Source organism: Podarcis tiliguerta (assembly GCF_965153285.1).
Source record: "Podarcis tiliguerta genome assembly, chromosome: 5".
In the NCBI taxonomy this organism is placed as follows: Eukaryota; Metazoa; Chordata; class Lepidosauria; order Squamata; family Lacertidae; genus Podarcis; species Podarcis tiliguerta.
Genome location: NC_139538.1, coordinates 45,240,379 through 45,261,065, shown reverse-complemented (window position 1 = coordinate 45,261,065; position 20,687 = coordinate 45,240,379). Strand labels below are relative to the sequence as shown.

General features: G+C 45.4%; 1 protein-coding gene and 1 long non-coding RNA gene across 2 annotated transcripts in view; one reads left to right on the top strand and one right to left on the bottom strand.

Moving 5' to 3' along the window:
- Positions 1-20,687, bottom strand: part of SORCS3 (sortilin related VPS10 domain containing receptor 3) — a 405,333-nt gene that overhangs the window by 74,430 nt on the left and 310,216 nt on the right. The window contains exons 10-13 of the mRNA XM_083441626.1: positions 16,940-17,086; positions 14,558-14,660; positions 3,092-3,168; positions 2,877-2,968 (exon numbers count right to left, since the gene is read on the bottom strand). Of these exons, the coding sequence (XP_083297752.1) occupies positions 2,877-2,968; positions 3,092-3,168; positions 14,558-14,660; positions 16,940-17,086 (419 nt within the window). The remainder of the gene's footprint in view (positions 1-2,876; positions 2,969-3,091; positions 3,169-14,557; positions 14,661-16,939; positions 17,087-20,687) is intronic.
- LOC310678211 lies at positions 9,579-10,617 on the top strand. Its single transcript, XR_014511696.1, has 3 exons — positions 9,579-9,703; positions 9,951-10,036; positions 10,397-10,617. It is a non-coding gene; the product is annotated as an uncharacterized lncRNA (long non-coding RNA).

Sequence of the window (20,687 nt, the reverse complement as noted above, 5' to 3'; positions counted from 1 at the left end):
GATATAGCTAATGAATAATCTGCATGTAGCTAGTAGCACATAGGCCAGGCATAGGCAAACTCGGCCCTCCAGCTGTTTTGGGGACTACAGTTCCCATCATCCCTGACCACTGGTCCTGTTAGCTATAGATGATGGGAGTTGTAGTCCCAAGTTTGCCTATGCCTGGCATAGGCAGTCAGGCAAGCTATGCAGGTGGTTAGCTATTTATAAATCAGATGGTGCTGAGCCGAGTTTGGAGAAGCTTGTGCATGGACTGATGGCTGCAGGGCCATGCAATCTAAAGCTACCTGGGGGAGTCACTTTGCCACTTCTTGAGGGCTTGCAAGTGGCAGATCAAAGTGCTTGCTTGGTCATGTATATATTGCTTGCTGTTTAGAATAAAATCTTTAATCTACTCACTCACTTGTGTCTGTATTGCCTCTGAATCTCATTTTAAAAGAACCACCTTGCATTTGGCAAGACAGCCACTGTGAAAACAGGATGCTGGTCTAGATGGGCCATTTGTCTGATCCAGCAGGGCTCTTCTTATGTTCTTATTCATTAACGCAAATATTTATTAAATGTGTATTTTCTGTTAAATGAAAATGTGCATGTTGATATGTTTAAATTACCAAGAACTAGGTCACAGCATTCAGAGAAGAGCCAAATCTAATGGATAACTAAGTTCTGATCTATTATCTTTGAGAGTTGTCTGAGAGTTGTGGATCAGGTGATGATGTAGAGGAATTTGTAAAGATTGGATCCTCAGGAACCTCTAATGACATACTTGAACATCAGCATACATTATATAAAAAAAACACCATGCAGATCCCTTCCCTCTAATCAACTGATTAGTGAGCAACAAGTCAGTCAATGCATTTAGATTCCAAAGACAGATGAATTGAAAATTGGATTTGGAACGGAAAATTTAAATCTGCTTGACAGTATAGCATGACAGCTTATTGATGGATAGATTTTATTTTAACATCTATATCTTGTTCAGCTATCTAAAAGCAGGCTCTTGAAGGCTCATAAATAAAATAAAACAAATGAACAAATTGCTGGTTATTCAGTTAGTTTCTTTGGAGCTAAGAAAATGTCTATAACATTGGAAAACAGAGCTAATGCAAATCTTTTTTACATTGAAAGGCAACATTTCAGAGAACAGAAAGCTTTCATTGAAAGAGCAGCACTCCTCTAGAAAGAAAGATTCAGCGTAAAATTGTGATCAGTCTCCTTCTCTTAGCAAAACACAGTGAAAACTGTTCTGCCTACCACTTTAAAAGAGTTGACCATTTTAATCCTTGTCTTCCACCAAAGATCACTAAAATGAAATAGTTTCATGGTGGAGTGAGCACACCCACCGCACGGTCCTTTAGATCAACCCTACTGAAAATATGCTAAAATGGTGTTATAGCATATCATTGGAAGTGACTTCAGATAGTTTATTTAATCTGGTGGTTTTGGTTATCACTTGATAAACTGCAATTCTTCACTTAGCAAAAGACCCCATAATTAAGAATAGGCAAATTTGTCTACATCTGTTGCATACCACTTTCCCATTTCCCACCATCTTCATTTCATAATTTGATTCTGTGTGTGACTCCCCCACCCCCCAAAAAAAGCATTTCAGCAAAAATGCATATTCAAATATATATTTCCCCTCAAAATAAGTAGTTAAATGCTGATGCATTTAACTTTTCCCATCCCCAACACAGCATTGCAACATTCAGTGAAGTACAAAATCTGACGGCTATTGAAGTTCTGATCTGCAGATTCACCCTAGAGGTGCTGATCAGGTCATTTTGCATAGGAACTTGCAACGATCAATTTTCTCCAGCATCCCTAGCCATAATGGGAAACCAAAAGCTTGAAGAAATGAAGTTTGAACTTTCAGCTTAAAGTTCATTGTCTTCTTTCAAAGCCCCAACACCACCAGTCCCACCATCAGTGATAGAAGCTGAAGGGCACTATTCATTAATAACTCCACATTGTGACTACTGAAAAGCTGTATTATTATTTGAATGAAAGCCATAATGCCTCATTTTGTACAGAGAGGCACAAGTGTCCATCTGCAAGATTATTTTGATTAACACACACAGGGTGTTTAGATGTCAGTTCCTGAAAGCTCTTTTCCCTTCAATTTTCTCCATTAACAGCTTCAGAAGCTGGAGCAGGTCAGTCCATTAGAAGAAGCACAACTCAGTGCAATGTATATTGCAGAGAGCAGTGTTATAATTGTAAGTACCAACAGAAATTCTATTTATACACTGTGGCAAAACAGGATTTTTTAAAGAACAATGGCATAGTTGATATATACATGGGATGTGTGGCTGTTCTATTGCATATTGTCCGTTAACTCTTGCTTTTTTTCCTAATGCCACTCATTTAAGGTTGCAATCCTGTGCACATCCGCCAGGAAACCATCTCCATTAAACATAGAAGGACTAACTCCTGTTTTAATGCAATTTTAACTTTTGGTAAGCCGCCCTAGGAAGCTCTTGAAAGGAAGTGCATAAATCAAATAAATTAATAACAAACAATAATAGAATGTGCTGGTTGTGGAATTTCTCTTCCTTATCTGGAATTAGCTTTAATTGTCATTTATTTAATATGCAATTGTTTTTCAATGCTGTTCAACAGCCTTTCCACCATTTCAGGTCAGGAATATAAGGCATAACTGTGTTAATAAGTAACAGTTAAATTTTTAAGGTACCTTTAAGCAAGTCACTATCATTTTTCTATTTTTAGAAATATTCTTAAGAAAGGGCCATAGCAAGTGGTAGAACATCTGATAATGTTATTCAGTGGAAGGAACCATGAAAGAGTCAGTTCAAAGTCTGCTATTAAAAGAAAACCTCCTCTGTTAAGGAAAATGTTAAAGAAATTATCCTTACCACAAATGGACAATGGGCATTGACGTATGTTTCATGGCTACAAGTGCTCCACCCCAGTCAAGGAACCACACATTGTACTCTTCCTCAAAGATCTGCAATTATGTAAGATATAGCATGAATTGTAGAGTCCTTCCAAGACCTATGAAATAACTAGAAACACACACACACACATTTGCATAAAATTCAGATGTTCCTTAAAACTCTGTAGGAATTACCTGTCTCCAGGAGTTTCCTCCATCTGAAGAAACAAACATGCCAACATCTGTGTATGATAATTCTGGGCCCACATTGCCTGAAATACAAGCAGACACATATATAATAAGCTCCTGTGTGGTTATAGGGGAATCACACTTTTCCCTCAGCAAATCAACTGCAGAAAGCAGTACTCCCCTGCCCTTAATCAAGAGATTATAGGAAACCACTGTGGAGCAGGTGGAAGGAGTGAGTGAAAAGCCATAAAACATGGAATGAAATAACTGAAAAACACGGCTCAGTGGATTTGTGTTTATGCTGAGTCATGCTGAGGTTTATTTGCAATGAATTAAATTATAAAAGACTGTGTTCCATTTAATAAGGTTGTTTTTTAAAAACAACAACATGTAATTGTTATGGTTGTACATACAGCCATAAATAGCAGGCATGCAAACAGGACCCCGTTAAATCCTTTAAAAACAATCTGATGCTTTAGCCAATTAATTTGCATTTAATTTGCATTTAACTTGAACACTTCATGAAATTGAAGGAATTGGGTGAGGGAAAGTGAGTCCCCCTCCATTTAGAACTTTAGAGTTGGAAGGGACCCTGAGGATCATCTAGTCCAGCCCCCTGCAATGCAGGAATAGGCAGCTGCCCCATACAGGGATCAAATCTGCAACCTTTGCATTATCAGCACCACACTCAAACCAGCTGAGCTATCCAGGCAGTGCCTCTTTATATTTTTAAACAAACTCAGAAGGTAATAAGAAGCAAATACAACCAATAGAATCCCTCCTAACTCAACTGAAGCAAAGTTTACCATATCCCTTCGTGGCATATCTGATTCTGCACTGAATTTTTCCATGTCTTAGGTAACAAATGGGGAACTGTGGCTCAGCAGACCTTGTGGACTACAGCTGTCACCATCCCTGACAATTGGGAATGCAGATTGAGTCACAGGTTCCCTAACCCTGAGCCGGAGGAGTAACTAATACAAAACAGACACGGCATTAAAATGGGCAGGGAGGATATGAGAGGCACTGGCTGTAATCCTGCTCCTTCGGGGCAGTTCCCCATCTCTGCACTCGCTCAACAAAACTATCTATGAGCCACATAACACCCAGGCACAACATAGGCTGCCTCCTTTTCCCTGGGAATTTACTAACATAACAGACCTAACAGCAATGTTGAAATTCAGACCCCAATTTCCTTTCTCAGCTGTTGCATGCCACATCCTGATTTTGTGTTAAAATTCCACAACTACATATCCCTTCCCTGGAACTGTTTTGCATTTGGTGGAGTGCTACTTCTGTGTCTGCTGCAGCTTGGCAGATCATTCCAGGAGTACTCAAAAGAACCACTCAGAACTTCAACTCAAGAGATGTCAGACCTCTCCTTGATCCTTTGTTGAAGTGAGTTTAGTAAATCCGATATAAAATTCAGGGCTAGATTCAGCTAACCCGGAAGCTAGTGCAAGGACTCCCACCCCTTCTTGCCTCATCCTGCATGTCTCCCACGATGGAATGCAACCTGTTTGTCTGCATGTGGAGCACAGAATACTCAGGTTTTTCTCAAAGCCTACATCCAACAACTGGGTTTAAAAGCTCTACGATACACAATGACTTTCAGGTGAAATAACTGACACCTTGTCTTTATTTCCTAACATTCCATACCCTGCAGGGTGGCTAACTTTTAAAGCAGACATGAAGAAGTTCATCCTAATAAAAAGGAAGGTAAGCTCCTTGTTTTGTTTTGTTTTTACTTTAAAGATAACAGGAAAGGAAGAGTCAGTCCCAAACTTCTGTGTAGCCTCAATAGGAGCACAATAAATATACACTAATGAAAATGTTAATTGAGCTCCTGACATTTAATGTTTGAAAATGAAGAATTAAAGCCCAGATGCAGCTTGACACATTCCTATCAGTGAGCGGAGGATGCAGCTTGCCAACTTGTAATGGCACTTATGTTGCTGAAAATAAAACCTGAGGCTTAAGGGTTGCGATTAATACAAAGTGCCACATGAAAGGTTGTCCTGTCATTGCCAGAGATACAGGAATGCATTGTTCTGCATATGATCATGTCGGTGCTGGGCACCCTCTGTGAGCGTGGGCATGTGGCATCTTCTTGCTTGAGCATGTGGAAAACAAGACAGTGAGGCTCAAACAAGGTTCAAGGAGGCTTTCAAGTCCAGGTGTGTATACAGCCCATAGAATCTTCCTGTGTGCAAAACCAACCATGCCACTGTTATTCTGTGTCACGGCAACTGAAGGTCAGAGACGGACAGTCTAGCTGACTCTTTTCCTTCTTCCTGTGATGGTTTTTATGGACCCTTCTCTTGCAAAGCCCTCCAGTTCTAGAGCACCTGTGTGCATACAGGTTGCACAGACTGAAGTGTCCACAGTATGCATCACTCACACAAAAGTTCTGAATCAAAGACTGTATAAACAACAATATATTGTTGTTATATAAATAAAACTTAAGGAAAGGGCCATAAAGCAATGGTAGAGCAACTGCTCTGAATGCAGAAGTCGCCAGGTTCACCTCCTGGCATCTCCAGGTCAGCCCAGGAATGTTCCTTGTCTGCAACCACAAAAGACACTGTCAGTCTGTGTGGACAAGGCTGAGCTACATGCATAAGGCAGCTTCCTATATTGCTAGGAGGCAGAATGGTTTTAGAGACAGAATGAAAGGAATAATAATAATAATAATAATAATAATTTATTATTTATACCCCGCCCATCTGGCTGGGTTTCCCCAGCCACTCTGGGCGGCTTCCAAAAGAATATTAAAATACTGTGATACATCAAACATTAAAAGCTTCCCTAAACAGGGCTGCCTTCAGATGTCTTCTAAAAGTCTGGTAGTTGTTGTTCTCTTTGACATCTGGTGGGAGGGCGTTCCACAGGGAGGGCGCCACTACCGAGAAGGCCCTCTGCCTGGTTCCCTGTAACTTGGCTTCTCGCAGTGAGGGAACCGCCAGAAGGCCCTCGGTGCTAGACCTCAGTGTCCGGGTAGAGCGATGGGGGTGGAGACGCTCCTTCAGGTATACTGGACCGAGGCCGTTTAGGGCTTTAAAGGTCAGCACCAACACTTTGAATTGTGCTCGGAAACGTACTGGGAGCCAATGTAGGTCTTTCAAGACCGGTGTTATATGGTCTCGGCGGCTGCTCCCAGTCACCAGTCTGGCCGCTGCATTCTGGATTAGTTGTAGTTTCCGGGTCACCTTCAAAGGTAGCCCCACGTAGAGCGCATTGCAGTAGTCCAAGCGGGAGATAACCAGAGCATGCACCACTCTGGCAAGGCAGTCCGCGGGCAGATAGGGTCTCAGCCTACGTACCAGATGGAGCTGGTACACAGCTGCCCTGGACACGGATTTAACCTGTGCCTCCATGGACAGCTGTGAGTCCAAAATTACTCCCAGGCTGCGCACCTGGTCCTTCAGGGGCACAGTTACCCCATTCAGGACCAGGAAATCCTCCACATCTGCCCGCCTCCTGTCCCCCAGAAACAGTACTTCTGTCTTGTCAGGATTCAATCTCAATCTGTTTGCCGCCATCCATCCTCCAACCGCCTCCAGACACTCACACAGGACCGTCACCGCCTTCACTGGTTCTGATTTGAAAGAGAGGTAGAGCTGGGTATCATCCGCATACTGATGAACACCCAGCCCAAACCTCCTGATGATCTCTCCCAGCGGCTGCATATAGATGTTAAAAAGCATGGGGGAGAGGACAGAACCCTGAGGCACCCCACAAGTGAGAGCCCAGGGGTCTGAACACTCATCCCCCACCACAACTTTCTGAACACGGCCCAGGAGGAAGGAGCGGAACCACTGTATGACAGTACCCCCAGCTCCCAGCCCCTCAAGACGGTCCAGAAGGATGTTATGGTCGATGGTATCAAACGCCGCTGAGAGATCCAGCAGAACTAGGAAACAGCTCTCACCTTTGTCCCTAGCCCGCCGGAGATCATCAACCAGTGCGACCAAGGCAGTTTCAGTCCCGTGATGAGGCCTGAATCCCGACTGGAAGGGATCCAAATGGTCCGCTTCTTCCAGGCGTGCCTGGAGTTGTTCAGCCACCACTCGCTCAATCACCTTGCCCAAGAATGGAAGATTTGAGACTGGGCGATAGTTGGCCATCGTGGCCGCATCTAAAGATGGTTTTGTAAGAAGCGGTTTAATAACCGCCTCTTTCAGCGGGTCTGGGAAGACTCCCTCACGGAGGGAAGCATTCACCACCCCACGAAGCCCATCGCCCAGCCCTTCCCAGCTAGCTTTTATAAGCCAGGATGGGCAAGGATCAAGGAGACAGGTGGTTGGTTTCACTCGTCCAAGCAGCCTGTCCACATCCTCGGAGGTAACAGATTGGAATTGATCCCACGCAATTTGACTAGACAGGACTCTAGCACTCTCCCGCCCCGGCCCTGCTCCCACGGTGGCATCGACCTCGTCCCGAATCTGAGCGACTTTATCTGCAAAAAACTTTGCAAAATCATTGCAGGAGATCATGTGGCCCGTACTGGGCCCCGATGTAGCAGGTGGTTCCGCTAGATTGCGGACCACCTGAAAAAGTCTCCTGCTGCTGTTTTCTGCAGATGCAATAGAGGCGGTGAAGAAAGTCTTCTTCGCCGTTGCTACTGCCACTTGGTAGGCTCGACATTGAGCTCTAACCTGTGTCCGGTCAGCTTCAGAATGGGTCCTCCGCCACCGGCGCTCTAGCCGTCTCAACAATTGTTTCATTGCCCTCAGATCCGTGGAAAACCACGGGGCTGTCCGGGCTCCATGCAATCGGAGAGGGCGCTTCGGAGCCAAACAGTCAATAGCCCTGGTTAACTCCACATTCCAGCGGGCCACCAGGGAATCAACTGAAAGGCCATCAACATGGGATAAAGCATCCCCTACCACTCTCTGGAAACCATTTGGATCCATTAAGTGGCGGGGGCGGACCATCCGAATCGGTCCCACCTCCCTGCAGAGGGGAAGGGTCGCGGAGAAGTCAAGTTGCACCAGGAAGTGATCTGACCATGGCACTTCTTTTGTTTCGCTTTTACTTAGTGTCAGATCACCAACATCCATTGAGGTAAACACCAGGTCCAAGGCATGTCCGCGGCTATGGGTTGGGCCAAACTTATTCAGGGACAGCCCCATGGAGGCCATGCTTTCCACGAAGTCCCGAGCGGCCCCTTGTAAGGTCGTGTCGGCATGGATATTAAAATCCCCTAGGACAACCAAACTAGGTGTCTCCAGGAGGACATCCGCCACGACCTGAAGCAGCTCGGGCAGGGAATCCTTGGTGCAGCGGGGAGGTCGGTACACCAGAAGGAATCCTGTACAGCCCCTATTGCCCAACTTCCAGAACATGCACTCAGAAAACTGGGTCTTCCCAATAGGACGCCTGGTGCAAGCTAATGACTTCCTAAAAATCACTGCAACCCCCCCTCCCCGCCCACAAGGCCTGGGTTGCTGTGCGTAAGAGAAACCTGGTGGACAAGCAGCGGCAAGAACAGGCCCATCTGCTTCATCCAACCAAGTCTCTGTTACACATGCCAGGTCAAATCCTCCATCCATGATCAAGTCATGGATTGCAGTGGTTTTATGAATCATTGACCTGGCATTGCACAGCAGCACCTTCAGGTCATGTGGGTATCCCTTGCTGATTCTAGTATCCGTCCGGTCAGGACCAGACCCGGAGGCAGGGATAGTCCTCAGACAACGACTAAACCTGCCTCCTCTGTAATGACAAGGTCTGGTCTTAGCGTAACTCCTCCTCCTACCCGTGATCACTGAGATCGGTTGTCCCAGCGCATCCCCCTCTGTGGAACATGCCCCAGCCATTTTGTTGGCTGGGACCCACTCCCCGGCAGCCCTGACCCCTCCCCTTAAGAACAAAATAAGACCTTAAAACAATAAATACAAAAACAAAAGACCCCAGAAAACAAAAAACAATACAAATAAAAAACTATAAAAATTACAAATCCGTTAAAAACAAACAAATTCCCAACTAAACATCCATCCCACCCCCATCCACGTCCCCGCATATACAAAAAAAATTAAATAAAAAGGACAAGGAAAAATTTAAAACATTTTTAAAAAAGCTCTGCGCCACTCTGGAACCCCCTGGGCCGCAGCAGCAGTGACAGCAATCGTCCCTGTGAGGCCTGTCAGGCCCCGCCCCGGGCCAGATGGTGAGTGGCAGGAAGGAGCAGGGCCCTCAGACACTCACACAGGAGAATCCTCCTGGGCAGCAGAGCGCAGCAGCAGTCCTTGTGAGGCTTCAGGCCCTGCCCCGGGCCAGATGGTGAGTGGCAGGAAGGAGCAGGGCCCTCAGACACTCACGCAGAAGAGTCCTCCTGGGCAGCAGAGCGCAGCAGCAGTCCTTGTGAGGCTTCAGGCCCCGCCCCGGGCCAGATGGTAAGTGGCAGGAAGGAGCAGGGCCTTCAGACACCCACACAGGAGAATCCTCCTGGGCAGCAGAGCGCAGCAGCAGTCCTTGTGAGGCTTCAGGCCCCGCCCCGGGCCAGATGGTGAGTGGCAGGAAGGAGCAGGGCCTTCAGACACTCACACAGGAGAGTCCTCCTGGGCAGCAGAGCGCAGCAGTCCCTGTGAGGCTTCAGGCCCCGCCCCGGGCCAGGTGGTGAGTGGCAGGAAGGAGCAGGGCCCTCAGACACCCACACAGGAGAATCCTCCTGGGCAGCAGAGCACAGCAGTCCTTGTGAGGCTTCAGGCCCCGCCCCGGGCCAGATGGTAAGTGGCAGGAAGGAGCAGGGCCTTCAGACACTCACACAGGAGAATCCTCCTGGGCAGCAGAGCGCAGCAGCAGTCCTTGTGAGGCTTCAGGCCCCGCCCCGGGCCAGATGGTGAGTGGCAGGAAGGAGCAGGGCCTTCAGACACTCACACAGGAGAGTCCTCCTGGGCAGCAGAGTGCAGCAGTCCCTGTGAGGCTTCAGGCCCCGCCCCGGGCCAGGTGGTGAGTGGCAGGAAGGAGCAGGGCCCTCAGACACCCACACAGGAGAATCCTCCTGGGCAGCAGAGCACAGCAGTCCTTGTGAGGCTTCAGGCCCCGCCCCGGGCCAGATGGTAAGTGGCAGGAAGGAGCAGGGCCTTCAGACACTCACACAGGAGAATCCTCCTGGGCAGCAGAGCGCAGCAGCAGTCCTTATGAGGCTTCAGGCCCCGCCCCGGGCCAGATGGTAAGTGGCAGGAAGGAGCAGGGCCCTCAGACACTCACACAGGAGAATCCTCCTGGGCAGCAGAGCGCAGCAGCAGTCCTTGTGAGGCTTCAGGCCCCGCCCCGGGCCAGATGGTGAGTGGCAGGAAGGAGCAGGGCCTTCAGACACTCACACAGGAGAGTCCTCCTGGGCAGCAGAGCGCAGCAGTCCCTGTGAGGCTTCAGGCCCCGCCCCGGGCCAGGTGGTGAGTGGCAGGAAGGAGCAGGGCCCTCAGACACCCACACAGGAGAATCCTCCTGGGCAGCAGAGCGCAGCAGTCCTTATGAGGCTTCAGGCCCCGCCCCGGGCCAGATGGTGAGTGGCAGGAAGGAGCAGGGCCTTCAGACACTCACACAGGAGAGTCCTCCTGGGCAGCAGCCATGGTCTCTTGATAACACCAGATAAGGAAAAGTAACTCTTTCATAGAAAAAGTTTTTATTTGCATAGTGTTTCTCAAACTGTGGGCCCACTGTTTTGGTTTATGTTGGTCGCACTTTCTCCAGCTGCCTCCCAGCAGCCTCTTCTGTGTGTCATCTCCTCTCTTGCTTTTCTTCCAGGAGAAGTGATGGAGGAGAGGGAGGCAGAAGCAAAAGAGGTGGAGTGAGCAGCTAGAGCTGTGATGGCTAAACTTGGCCCTCCATCTGTTTTGGAACTACAATTCCCATCATCCCTGACCACCAGTCTTGTTAGCTAGGGATGATGGGAGTTGTAGTCCCAAAACAGCTGAGGGCCAAGTTTGGCCATCACTGGGCTAGAGCTATAATATCTTCAAGCATCCTATCTCCATCGCATTTTGTACCTGACTCCAGCCCCATCTTCTGCCATCGGGTGACTGGTGGTCTTCTCAAGTGGACCTTGGGAGTAGAAAACTGGGAAACCCCTGACATAAAGCAACACTCATTGCAACCAACAGCTTCCTATTTCCTATTTTCTGCTCACCACCATAGTATAAGTGGGTTCCCTTTTCCTCCCTTCTCACCCACTCCCTCTAGCTCCATTCATGACTTATTTTGAGAGCGGTCATTGCAGTCAGTTAGCAGTTCGTTCAATTGTAGAGCCCACAGCAAATTTAAAACATGCCTTAACTCTATGTAACATGCTATTATTTAGAGAGAAAATTATAGATGCATTAATAGGTAAAAATGATAGTGGATAAGAGCTGTCTGAAGTTCCTTCATTCTAGGTTTCATTTATATATAGCGATTTCTCAGTAAAATAACAGCGGCCAGCTCTCCCTGCAGCTGTTCACTTAAAGGGATACCATTATACTTTCTTTCTAATTCCTAGAAATAGAAGCTAATCTATGTGAATATTTGATGGCTCAATATTTCACTGCTACAGGTTTCTAGATCTCTCAATTTCAAGGAAATATTTGAGAGGATCTCCTGAAAATTGAGCAGTCAAGTCTAGTCATGTCATATGCAAGAGGGCTTGAATTTAGAACGTCTCTCTCCTTGTGCTGGGCTGCTGATATAAGGAAGGATCTACAGCTAGCACATCCACAACACAGTCCATAACCTCCTGGCCTGAGAAGTCAGTAAGCAGCACAAGGCCAGGATGGCACTGGCTGAAATAAAGTTCCCCGATCCACTGCTGCCATTTGTAGGTCACCAGCCTACTGCCCCTCAACCTGTTTCCTGCCTGACTACCTACTGCTTTCCTGCCTAGCCCAAGGTTATTGTCTACCTTGAGCCCAAACATGGGTCGTGTAATCAGCCAGCAGCCAGAGAAGTCACAACAAGATTCTGTGATCAGGAATATGCCAACTTGCTGGCAGGTTTTGAAATTACAGAACACACCCTATGTTACACAAACAAGCTATCTACAGTGACAACCATTCAGCAAGCTTTTTTGTTACCTTGGACAGCTCCCACTGAGCTAAGCATTGTGGGAACTCTACACAAGACTGGATGACTATGGCCATCTTGATGAGGTAGCCTACTGTGAGCAGGCAGATGCAGACATAAAAGGGCTGTGATGGCTGTCACAATTAATTACCAGGGTCTGGGCACTGCTGGCATTTAACATTATAAGAAGCTGTCATTAGGATCCTGAGATCCGCTAAAGACAGGTTTCACCAGCAAGCAGAGGACATCAATGCACTAGTGGCAAAGTGTTCTCAATTTCTTTTTTGATGGGGAAAACAATCCATGAATTATGAGCAGCAGCCCTTAAGCCGCTGCCAGGCATACCCACCACAACTAATTCTTTGGCAGCATCTTTGTGAAAGGTATAATGCGCAGAAATGCCCCCAAGAGTATTAAGCCCACATACAAAGTTGCTGCCAGTCACTCCAAGGCAGCCTGCCATGCAAGGCACATTGTCCCAACAGCCAACAGCCACTGTGAGACGCTTGAATGAACCGTTGCCTAAGGGTAAGAGCAACCAACTATAGATTCAGCAGGGCATAAAATGGCATTGCTTCAAAGGAACTGTGTCACTGCCTACCAGCTAAAGATCTATTTGTGGCAATACTTTGTGACCACATTCTGCAACTTCACAGTCATAAAGAAAGCAAGGCTGAGTGATGTTTGGAGCCACCATGGCAATTTAGACAGGAGCTAAATGGCATTGGGTTTTCATCCCATTTCAATATGCAAATATACACTATACATGTTTGTTCAAAGGCATTTTCAATGATTTGTGCTTTCTCCTGGTGATACCCATCTCTTACTGGATTCTACCTCCGTGTTTTAATATGAGGCTGAGCTTTAGTGAGCTGTTGAAGGCAGCCAGGCTTACAGGCCAGGAGGCCAAACTGGCAGCAAATAACTGTGTTGGATTGGGTGTAAGGGTTACTGTGAAGCACAGCAGCATGGATCAATGCTATTTCACAGGCAATTGACTCTGACAGAGGAACAGCACAGTGATGGCATGAAAGCCCACCCAGGGAAGAAAAATGGAGAGATGGCAAGGCAGAGGGAGAGAAAAATGATGGCGACAGTGCCCACACAGTAGCCACAACAGTCAGCTGTGTTGACACAAATTCAATGTAATTATAACTTAACATGGAAGATGAATCTCCAAAAAAAATCACAAGTGGAAAGATCTGAGGTTTCCTTGGCTTGAAATGTGATGTCATTTTGCATATTTGATTTCTTTTGTACCTAATGCATTTTAATAGTTATTTCTTAGAGAAGTCAGGTGGTGGGGCCACATTGTTCTTTCCAGCATCAGTCAATTATGGACCATCTACACTGTAGTAACCAGTTATAATGGAATTATTGGTTGGCAGACATCATAGTAGGATGTGACTGTTGTGCACCTGTAAAGCCTGTGTGAGGTGGGAGTGTGGTTGCTCACTAAGATAACAGCCTGTCTTTTCAGGTTTTATTGAGTGCAAAACTTATGTACAGTGCAGAAGTTTCAAAACCATGTTTGCCTCAATCGCTAGAAGAATCCGGAAGTGCCTTCTTCCTATTTTCCCTCCAGCATAGAAACCCGGGAAAACCATCTCTCCACCTTTTTTCCTTACGTGGAAAGCTATGCAATGGAAGCTGCACCTTACTTTCCCTGGTAGCAGTGTTTTGGCTCCCCTTTCTCTTGTCTTCCGTGTCTCCTGAAAGCTCCCCCTCCCCAGACTCCGACGAAGTGCAGCTGCTCAATAAGGAGGAGGCTCTCTGTACATTCCTGTCTCTCCCCCCTTCCCTGCAAGCAGATCCCCGACAGCCTGTTTTGCACACCACAAATCAAGCAGTGTGGTGTAGTAGTTAAGATGTTGGAATAGGACTTGGGAGGCCAAGGTTCAAATCCCCAGGATTCAAGTCACCAACTTTCGGTCTACCTCACAGGCTTGTTGTGAAAATAATATGGAAAGAGGGAGAGCCATGTATACCACTTTGAACTCCTTGGAGGAAAGGTGGGGTATAAATGTAACAGCAACAGCACATACATGATCATATAGACAGGAACATTTACATGCATTATATGTTAAATCATGTATGTCTATTACAGGATAAACAGGACAGTGAAACAGTGCTATGACCATGACAGCACACTGGCTTTTAATCTACCCACACGAAACCATAGATGATTGCCCAGTCAACCAAAATGTCTACTTGGATGAATAAGATATATGCCTACAAATGCCAGGTTCTAGCTCTGTTGATTAGGGACAAAATCTAGATTATTTTTTTCATTGCAGTGCATGCCCCGCAGAATCCAGGGAGCACATTCCTCATGAAGCACTTGACTAATGGCAGAGCTGCCCCCTAATGTTAACAGCAGCTCTGTGCTTGAAAAGAATAAGAGCAACAGAGTCCAGTCAATTCCTTTACCTGTAGCAACCAGAAGTCCAGGAACCGTCTCTTTGCTCGAGATGCTGCCTGAAGTATAGGGGTTTTCTGAGATTTGCAGATGCAAATGCAAGGAACAGAAGGGCTGGAAGGATTGAGAAAGAAGAAAGATACTTGTTGGTAAAGAAAAACTGAATACATGGGCTAAGCCAGCCACCTGGTATTACATTCATCTTTTCTTCTGTTTTCTGAGACTGTGCAAAGAGACTGATGAAAGGGACTGGGGTCCATTTTCATTCTAAATTTCCATTTCTATTAATTGTTCTTGGTTTCAATGAATTATTACAAAAAGCAATGTTTGCCAGATACACTGCTGTACTCAAGCACTTCTTCCGGCATCCTCACAGACATCCTCACAGACAAATGTGGCATGACAGATTACCTGTTTAATGAGGAAGAGGCAGCTGGAATTAGTCCCTAGGCACAGAGTTCTCAAAGCTCAGCATTTGATCAGTAGCACTGCATGTTGGCCCCCCCCCCCCCCGCCTTCCCCATGCAGCAAGCTGCATATGAACACAATCCAGAGTAGCAGTCTGCATGGGACATTTCATGCCTGCACATGGATTGCGCTTTCCTGGACCAGGCTGTTAAAGCTATGAAGTTCCTTTCTCCAAATAGCTTATTATTTTGAGAATCTGAGTTCTGTGAAACAAAAGTTTCATTAGAATGCTCCATCGCAACACCCGCACCATACATTTAAAGCACCGTTATATTACTTCAGTAAACATCCTCAAATTGATTTAATAGTCAGTGCTTCTTCCCAGGTAACTCTGGGAATTGTAGCTCTGTGAGGGGAATAGGGGTCTCATTTTCAGCCCCTTAAACAAACTAAAAGAATTCCCAGGTTTTGGGGGGGAAAGCCATGACAGCTCATGGGGTAGAATAGTGCCTTGAATGTATGGTATGGATATGGCACATGGCTATTTGAAGTAAACCCATAGTCCAAAAATTCAAAAGGGGCTGCTGCCTCTTCATCTTGACTCTCACTACTAAGAGATTATTCTCCACAATCAACAGGTATCATCATCACAACCATTAATTTACTTGTATGTCATTTTCCCAGGTAGACCATGCTGAAAATGGTTCAAACCTACATAAGAATAGGTTTATGCAACACAAGGCATAACAATCATACAAATCTTAAAAAGGCAAATAAAAAAATCTCAAATTAACCATTCATTTATTGATTATTTGCCCTTCATTCAAAAGTCCCAGGGCAGAAGTAGTTCAAAAAGTTAAGCAAAAATATTAAAATCCAGTGGTACCTCTGGTTGTGGATGGGATCCGTTCCGGAGGTCCGGTCGGATCCCAAGGCTTCCGCAACCTGAGGACTGCTTCTGCACATGTGCATGCAGTGAAACCCGGTCAAATACTTCTGGGTTTGCTGCTCGCGCATACCCAAAGTTTATGTAACCAGAGGGTTGTGTAATGTAAAACAAGATTTTTAAAAAGTTGCTACAACTGAAAGCATCAATGCCAGAAATTCAAAAGCGCAATACAGTTCACCCCTCCCAATAGGCCTTAGGTAAACAGGTGAGTCTTCACCTGACAATGAAAGGATATCAATGCCATAGTGAAATGCACCTCAGAGGTGAGGTTGTTCCACAAGCACAGGGAAAGCCTGCCCATTGTGTATATTTATTATATACTATTTATTGTTGTATAATAAATATACACTAAGATTTAAATGGTTCCACTGCTAAGGCCTAATAATAGAAATACAGAAAACAGAAAGAGCATCAAAAACACCAAAGAAAAGACATTCTGTCATTGTTGAAACCATGAAATCTCATTTTTTCTGGAAATTTGCTGAACTCCAAGTCTGAACATCTTTCAGCTTTTCAAATGGGATAACAGGTGGAGTTAAGTTATTCAAGCCCTTTAGATTACACTTGGAATGGTTCAATTAGTTCTAGTCTGATTTTGAGTGGTTATTGCTATTATTTTACTTATAACTTAAACATTTAAATGTTGTCGTATTTAAATGTATTGAAAGCCACTGTAGATCTTCTGAAATGTGGGAAAGATCCCATGTAAATCAATATTATTGATGCCAAGCTATCTCTTTGTAGAACATTTCAAAGTCTGGGACAATTCCATAGCTTTCATTTAAATTTTCATAATGATCCCTTCTGGCTTGAAAAGACTGTGAAACCAGATGTTGATAAGTTATTCACTTAATTATCAGCCAAAAAGTGGCAGGAGGAGGAAATAATTGATGCAAATTGGGGGACTAACTATGCAGGGCTGGATCCTATGGAGGCATCCCATGGATTTCAATGAGTTCCTTTTCTGTCTGGGATTTAGAGAATGCCCATTGTGATGGGCCCACTAATTACTACTTGGAAAATTTCCTTCACTGACCAGCAGACAGTGTATGGGGTCTCCTCTCAGATCTGAATCTGGAGCCTGCAGCAAACGCCAATCTCTCCCTTTGTTGTAGGTGATGAAAGTCTTAATTTGGTCCTCCACTTTCTTGTTAGCCAGGAATATGCCTTTGATCCCTGCTACCTAGGAAAAATTATGAGAGATGAAAAACCACATCGGGCGACTAGGCAAGAACAAGGCACAGTCAGTAGTGTACAGCAGAGTCAGAAGGAGCTAGCAAACAAATTTAAATAATTTCTTTGTGGCATGATAATGAGCCAGTACTTTAAGCAGATTGTCCATTCTGTCTTAACTCATTCTTGGCCCTCATGGTATTGATCCAATCCCCAGAAAAACCAAACCAAACTGCCACTGCCACTGCACCAACAGGAATGATTTCAGATCATTTTGGAGAGCGTATGAGTAAATGGCCCTTGGCACAGGTAAAGTGGAATGGAAGCTCTCTTTGGCGGCTCAAGTTGGAGAAGAGGAAAATGAGATTCCACAAGTAAAGATGTAGGGCAGGGATATCCACCAATTCAATCGGGATCGACTGGTCAATCCCTGGTAGGTTCCGGTCAATCGCTGTTGATCGCGGCCTCCTCTTCCTTTGCTTTTGCCTAAGAGCATCTGGCCCTGCCACCTCGCCCCGCCCTCCATTTTCTCATGAGTGCTGGAACAGAAGACGGAGTTTTCACTGTGAGGCAGATTGTTTCCTTAGTGATCTTTTGGTGATCGACTAATCCCCTTTCCCCTTGTCCAATAACTCTAATTTACTGTAGTTTAATAATGGGGCTTTCCCCTCTAAAACAAGCTCAACAACTTTGACCTGAACCCCCCCAAAAAGGGGAAGATCACTGCCAGTTTTTTCTCTCTCCTGTGAGTAGATTGCAGTCTCTTGGGAGTTGGACATCCCTGATGTTGGGGGTGTCAATTGGAAGATGTAGGGGATGCCAATGGGAAAGTTTTCTCTGGTGGGTTTTATAGAAGAACAGCATGCAGTTTGAATGATGATCAGATTTAGCTGAGCATCCTATTTCAAACAATAGTAGCCTGTCAGATGCTCTGGGAAGTTCACAGCAAGCCTTGAAAGCTAGTCTATTACTATGAGTCTGGATCTCAGGTGTCTCTTGGTATCATCACATTGCAGAACGCATTGGCAGACTTAACAAGTCCTTTGCAAGAAGCTCCCATGGAGCCTCTCAGAGTGAAATGCTTGACTAACGCACTCTTATTGCAGGGATTTAAATGAATCAAATAACGAGTTCAGAAGTGCTGTATGCAAAATTATGTTCTGCCAGATTGAGGGGGTTGGTGTGCGGGAGGAAAAAAAGGAATCTCCCAGAGGAGACTTAGGATAGCTTTGGCCCTAACTAAAAGGTGGGTGGTATGGGCTGCAGGAGGGGAAGATTTTTGCAGGAGGGAGCAAGAGGAGTGAGAACTGACAGAAGGAGATGGATGGCATAACTAATTGCCGCTTCTCTCAATTGCGTTAGGCGATGAATAACCAAAATGAATTTAAAAAACACAAATAAATGGGAAGCGCACACAAAATGAGTATCTCTTAGGCAATCAACTATTTATGGAAACTCAAGTTCCATAGGGGTGCAAAGGTTTCCTGATACATGGAAAAAGAATTGTTTTGATGTAATATAAAATGACCTGCAATTTATGCCAGAGATAATATTTTATCTTCTTATCTTGCTAAAGCTTCTAACACAGATATCAATTAAAAATAAAAGTGTGAATCCCCTAGATGTAGGCAGATCTACCCATTGTTGTCCAGCAGTGATCTGGCAGATTCAAATTTTACAGCCCAAACTTTATGGAACCTTCTGAGTCCAGTCCAGATTTTGGATCTACTGCTTCCATTGCTTAACTGTCAGGGTAAAATGGGTTTCTTGGGTTCCAGAATTTCTGGGCACTTTCTTGATGCTACTGGCCATGTAGGGAAGGATCAAAGTTTCTTGCATTGGTTCATTGCAAGAATATCATTAAATCAGAGGCCAATACAAGAAGCTTCTGCACATGTCCAGTGTGGTGTAAAATATCCGCTTCCAAATTCGTGGCAGAACATTTTGCTTTTTGGTTGTATTCCCCAAATTTTCAGGGATTAAAAAAATTCCCTGAAATTCAGAGGACGTATTCTTGAAATGTGAAATGTCTTAAGATTTACTGTTGAAACACCCCAAGGGAGATGTGAAAGGAGAAGGGGAGCGAGGCCACCCATGTGTCCGCTTTTAGCATTCTTTTTCCGAAAGTCTGCACCAGCTTGACTTGTTCCACAGCAGAGAAATATAATTTATACCACAATCACCTTGCTGAATTACTTATCAGCTGCCTCTCCGTACCAGCAGAAAAATGGGAAAGGATCTCAGAAAAAGGGTTTAAAAAAAATGAGTGTAATTTCAAATACAGAAAGTGTTTCTTACAAAGGCTTCTGACACTGCCCAAGTAACGACAGAGACCTATTTTTGAAATCCACATGGGAAGTGAGCTCAAAATTTTCTATCAAAAAACAAATTGCTTCTTAAGAACCCAGTAAGAAGACTTTAATCTCATCTCCAGAGGAATTCCTCTTTGGCAGCAGAACTCCTAAAACTATTGCTTCTTCCTTTTTCTGCATATTAGGAACTTAACAGCCCCACTCTGTTCCTCTTTATTTATATTCATAGCTGTTGCTTATTCCACAGCTCTGTTTCTAAAATATGCCCCTGTATAGAAGGGAGGGCTGGTATATAACTTAACCACCCAAACATTTTGCATGCTACTTTAGGCAAGACAGGAGCCCCACCCTTTTCTGTATCTTGAACACTAGGGAACATTTTTCCTTTAGCAAAGATGGTCCCTGAGTCTAGGGCCCAGCTGCCCATTCTGTCATCAGAGGCCTTTTAGTTGCTCTCAATTCGACATCTGCCACCAGTTTCGCATTACCTCTTTCCATTCTTTCCAACTTTCCAGAGACTTTTCTATACATCATTCTGTTCCATACCAATAATGTGGCACATGTGTAGCCAAAAACTTGTACACCTGCTGCTACGATCAGGGCTTGAAATTAGATAGGATGGGATGAGATACCATCTCACTTCTTTTCAGGTAGGCATAATTGAGCCTGACCAAAGAATCCTACTTCCTTTTTAAAATCCCACACTGGGCACCGGCTGCAATGCATGACACTTCCAGGATATGCCCACTCAAATACTCCTTGATAAATGAGTGTGCACAAATGGGATCATCTTAATAGATGGCCCTGGTTGCAGGCAGGCTCTCAACCTGGTTCCCCCCACCCTGGCATGGGTAGAGCTATCGCCCTCATGCCAGGGTGGCACCACAATCACCCAGGGCCATTGCCCAATCATGTTAAAGGGTGATAGTGGGGAAAAGTATAAAAGTGGCAGAACGACGTGTGCAGGCTCCTGCTTCGCGCTGCCAAACACCCGTCCACCCTCCCTTCAATTTAGGTGTCCTTTGGCCTTGCTTTGGACTTTGGCTGGTTGCCTGTCTTGAGTCGGCGATTGGGTAGAATTTTTTTCCATTTGGCAAATTGGCACGGGCCACTTGGTTTTTGCCTACCTCTTAGCAATCGTCACAACTTTGTAAGGTTTGGTGGTTAGGCATTGGCTTATGGTGAATGGGGGAGGGGAGGTCGGCCATCGTCTGCCCCTCCATTATCAAGGGTATTCCGTTAAAGGAAGCCGGGGCCTGGCTCCTGTCCAAAGTCTGCTTGAGGGTGAGGGCCACGCTA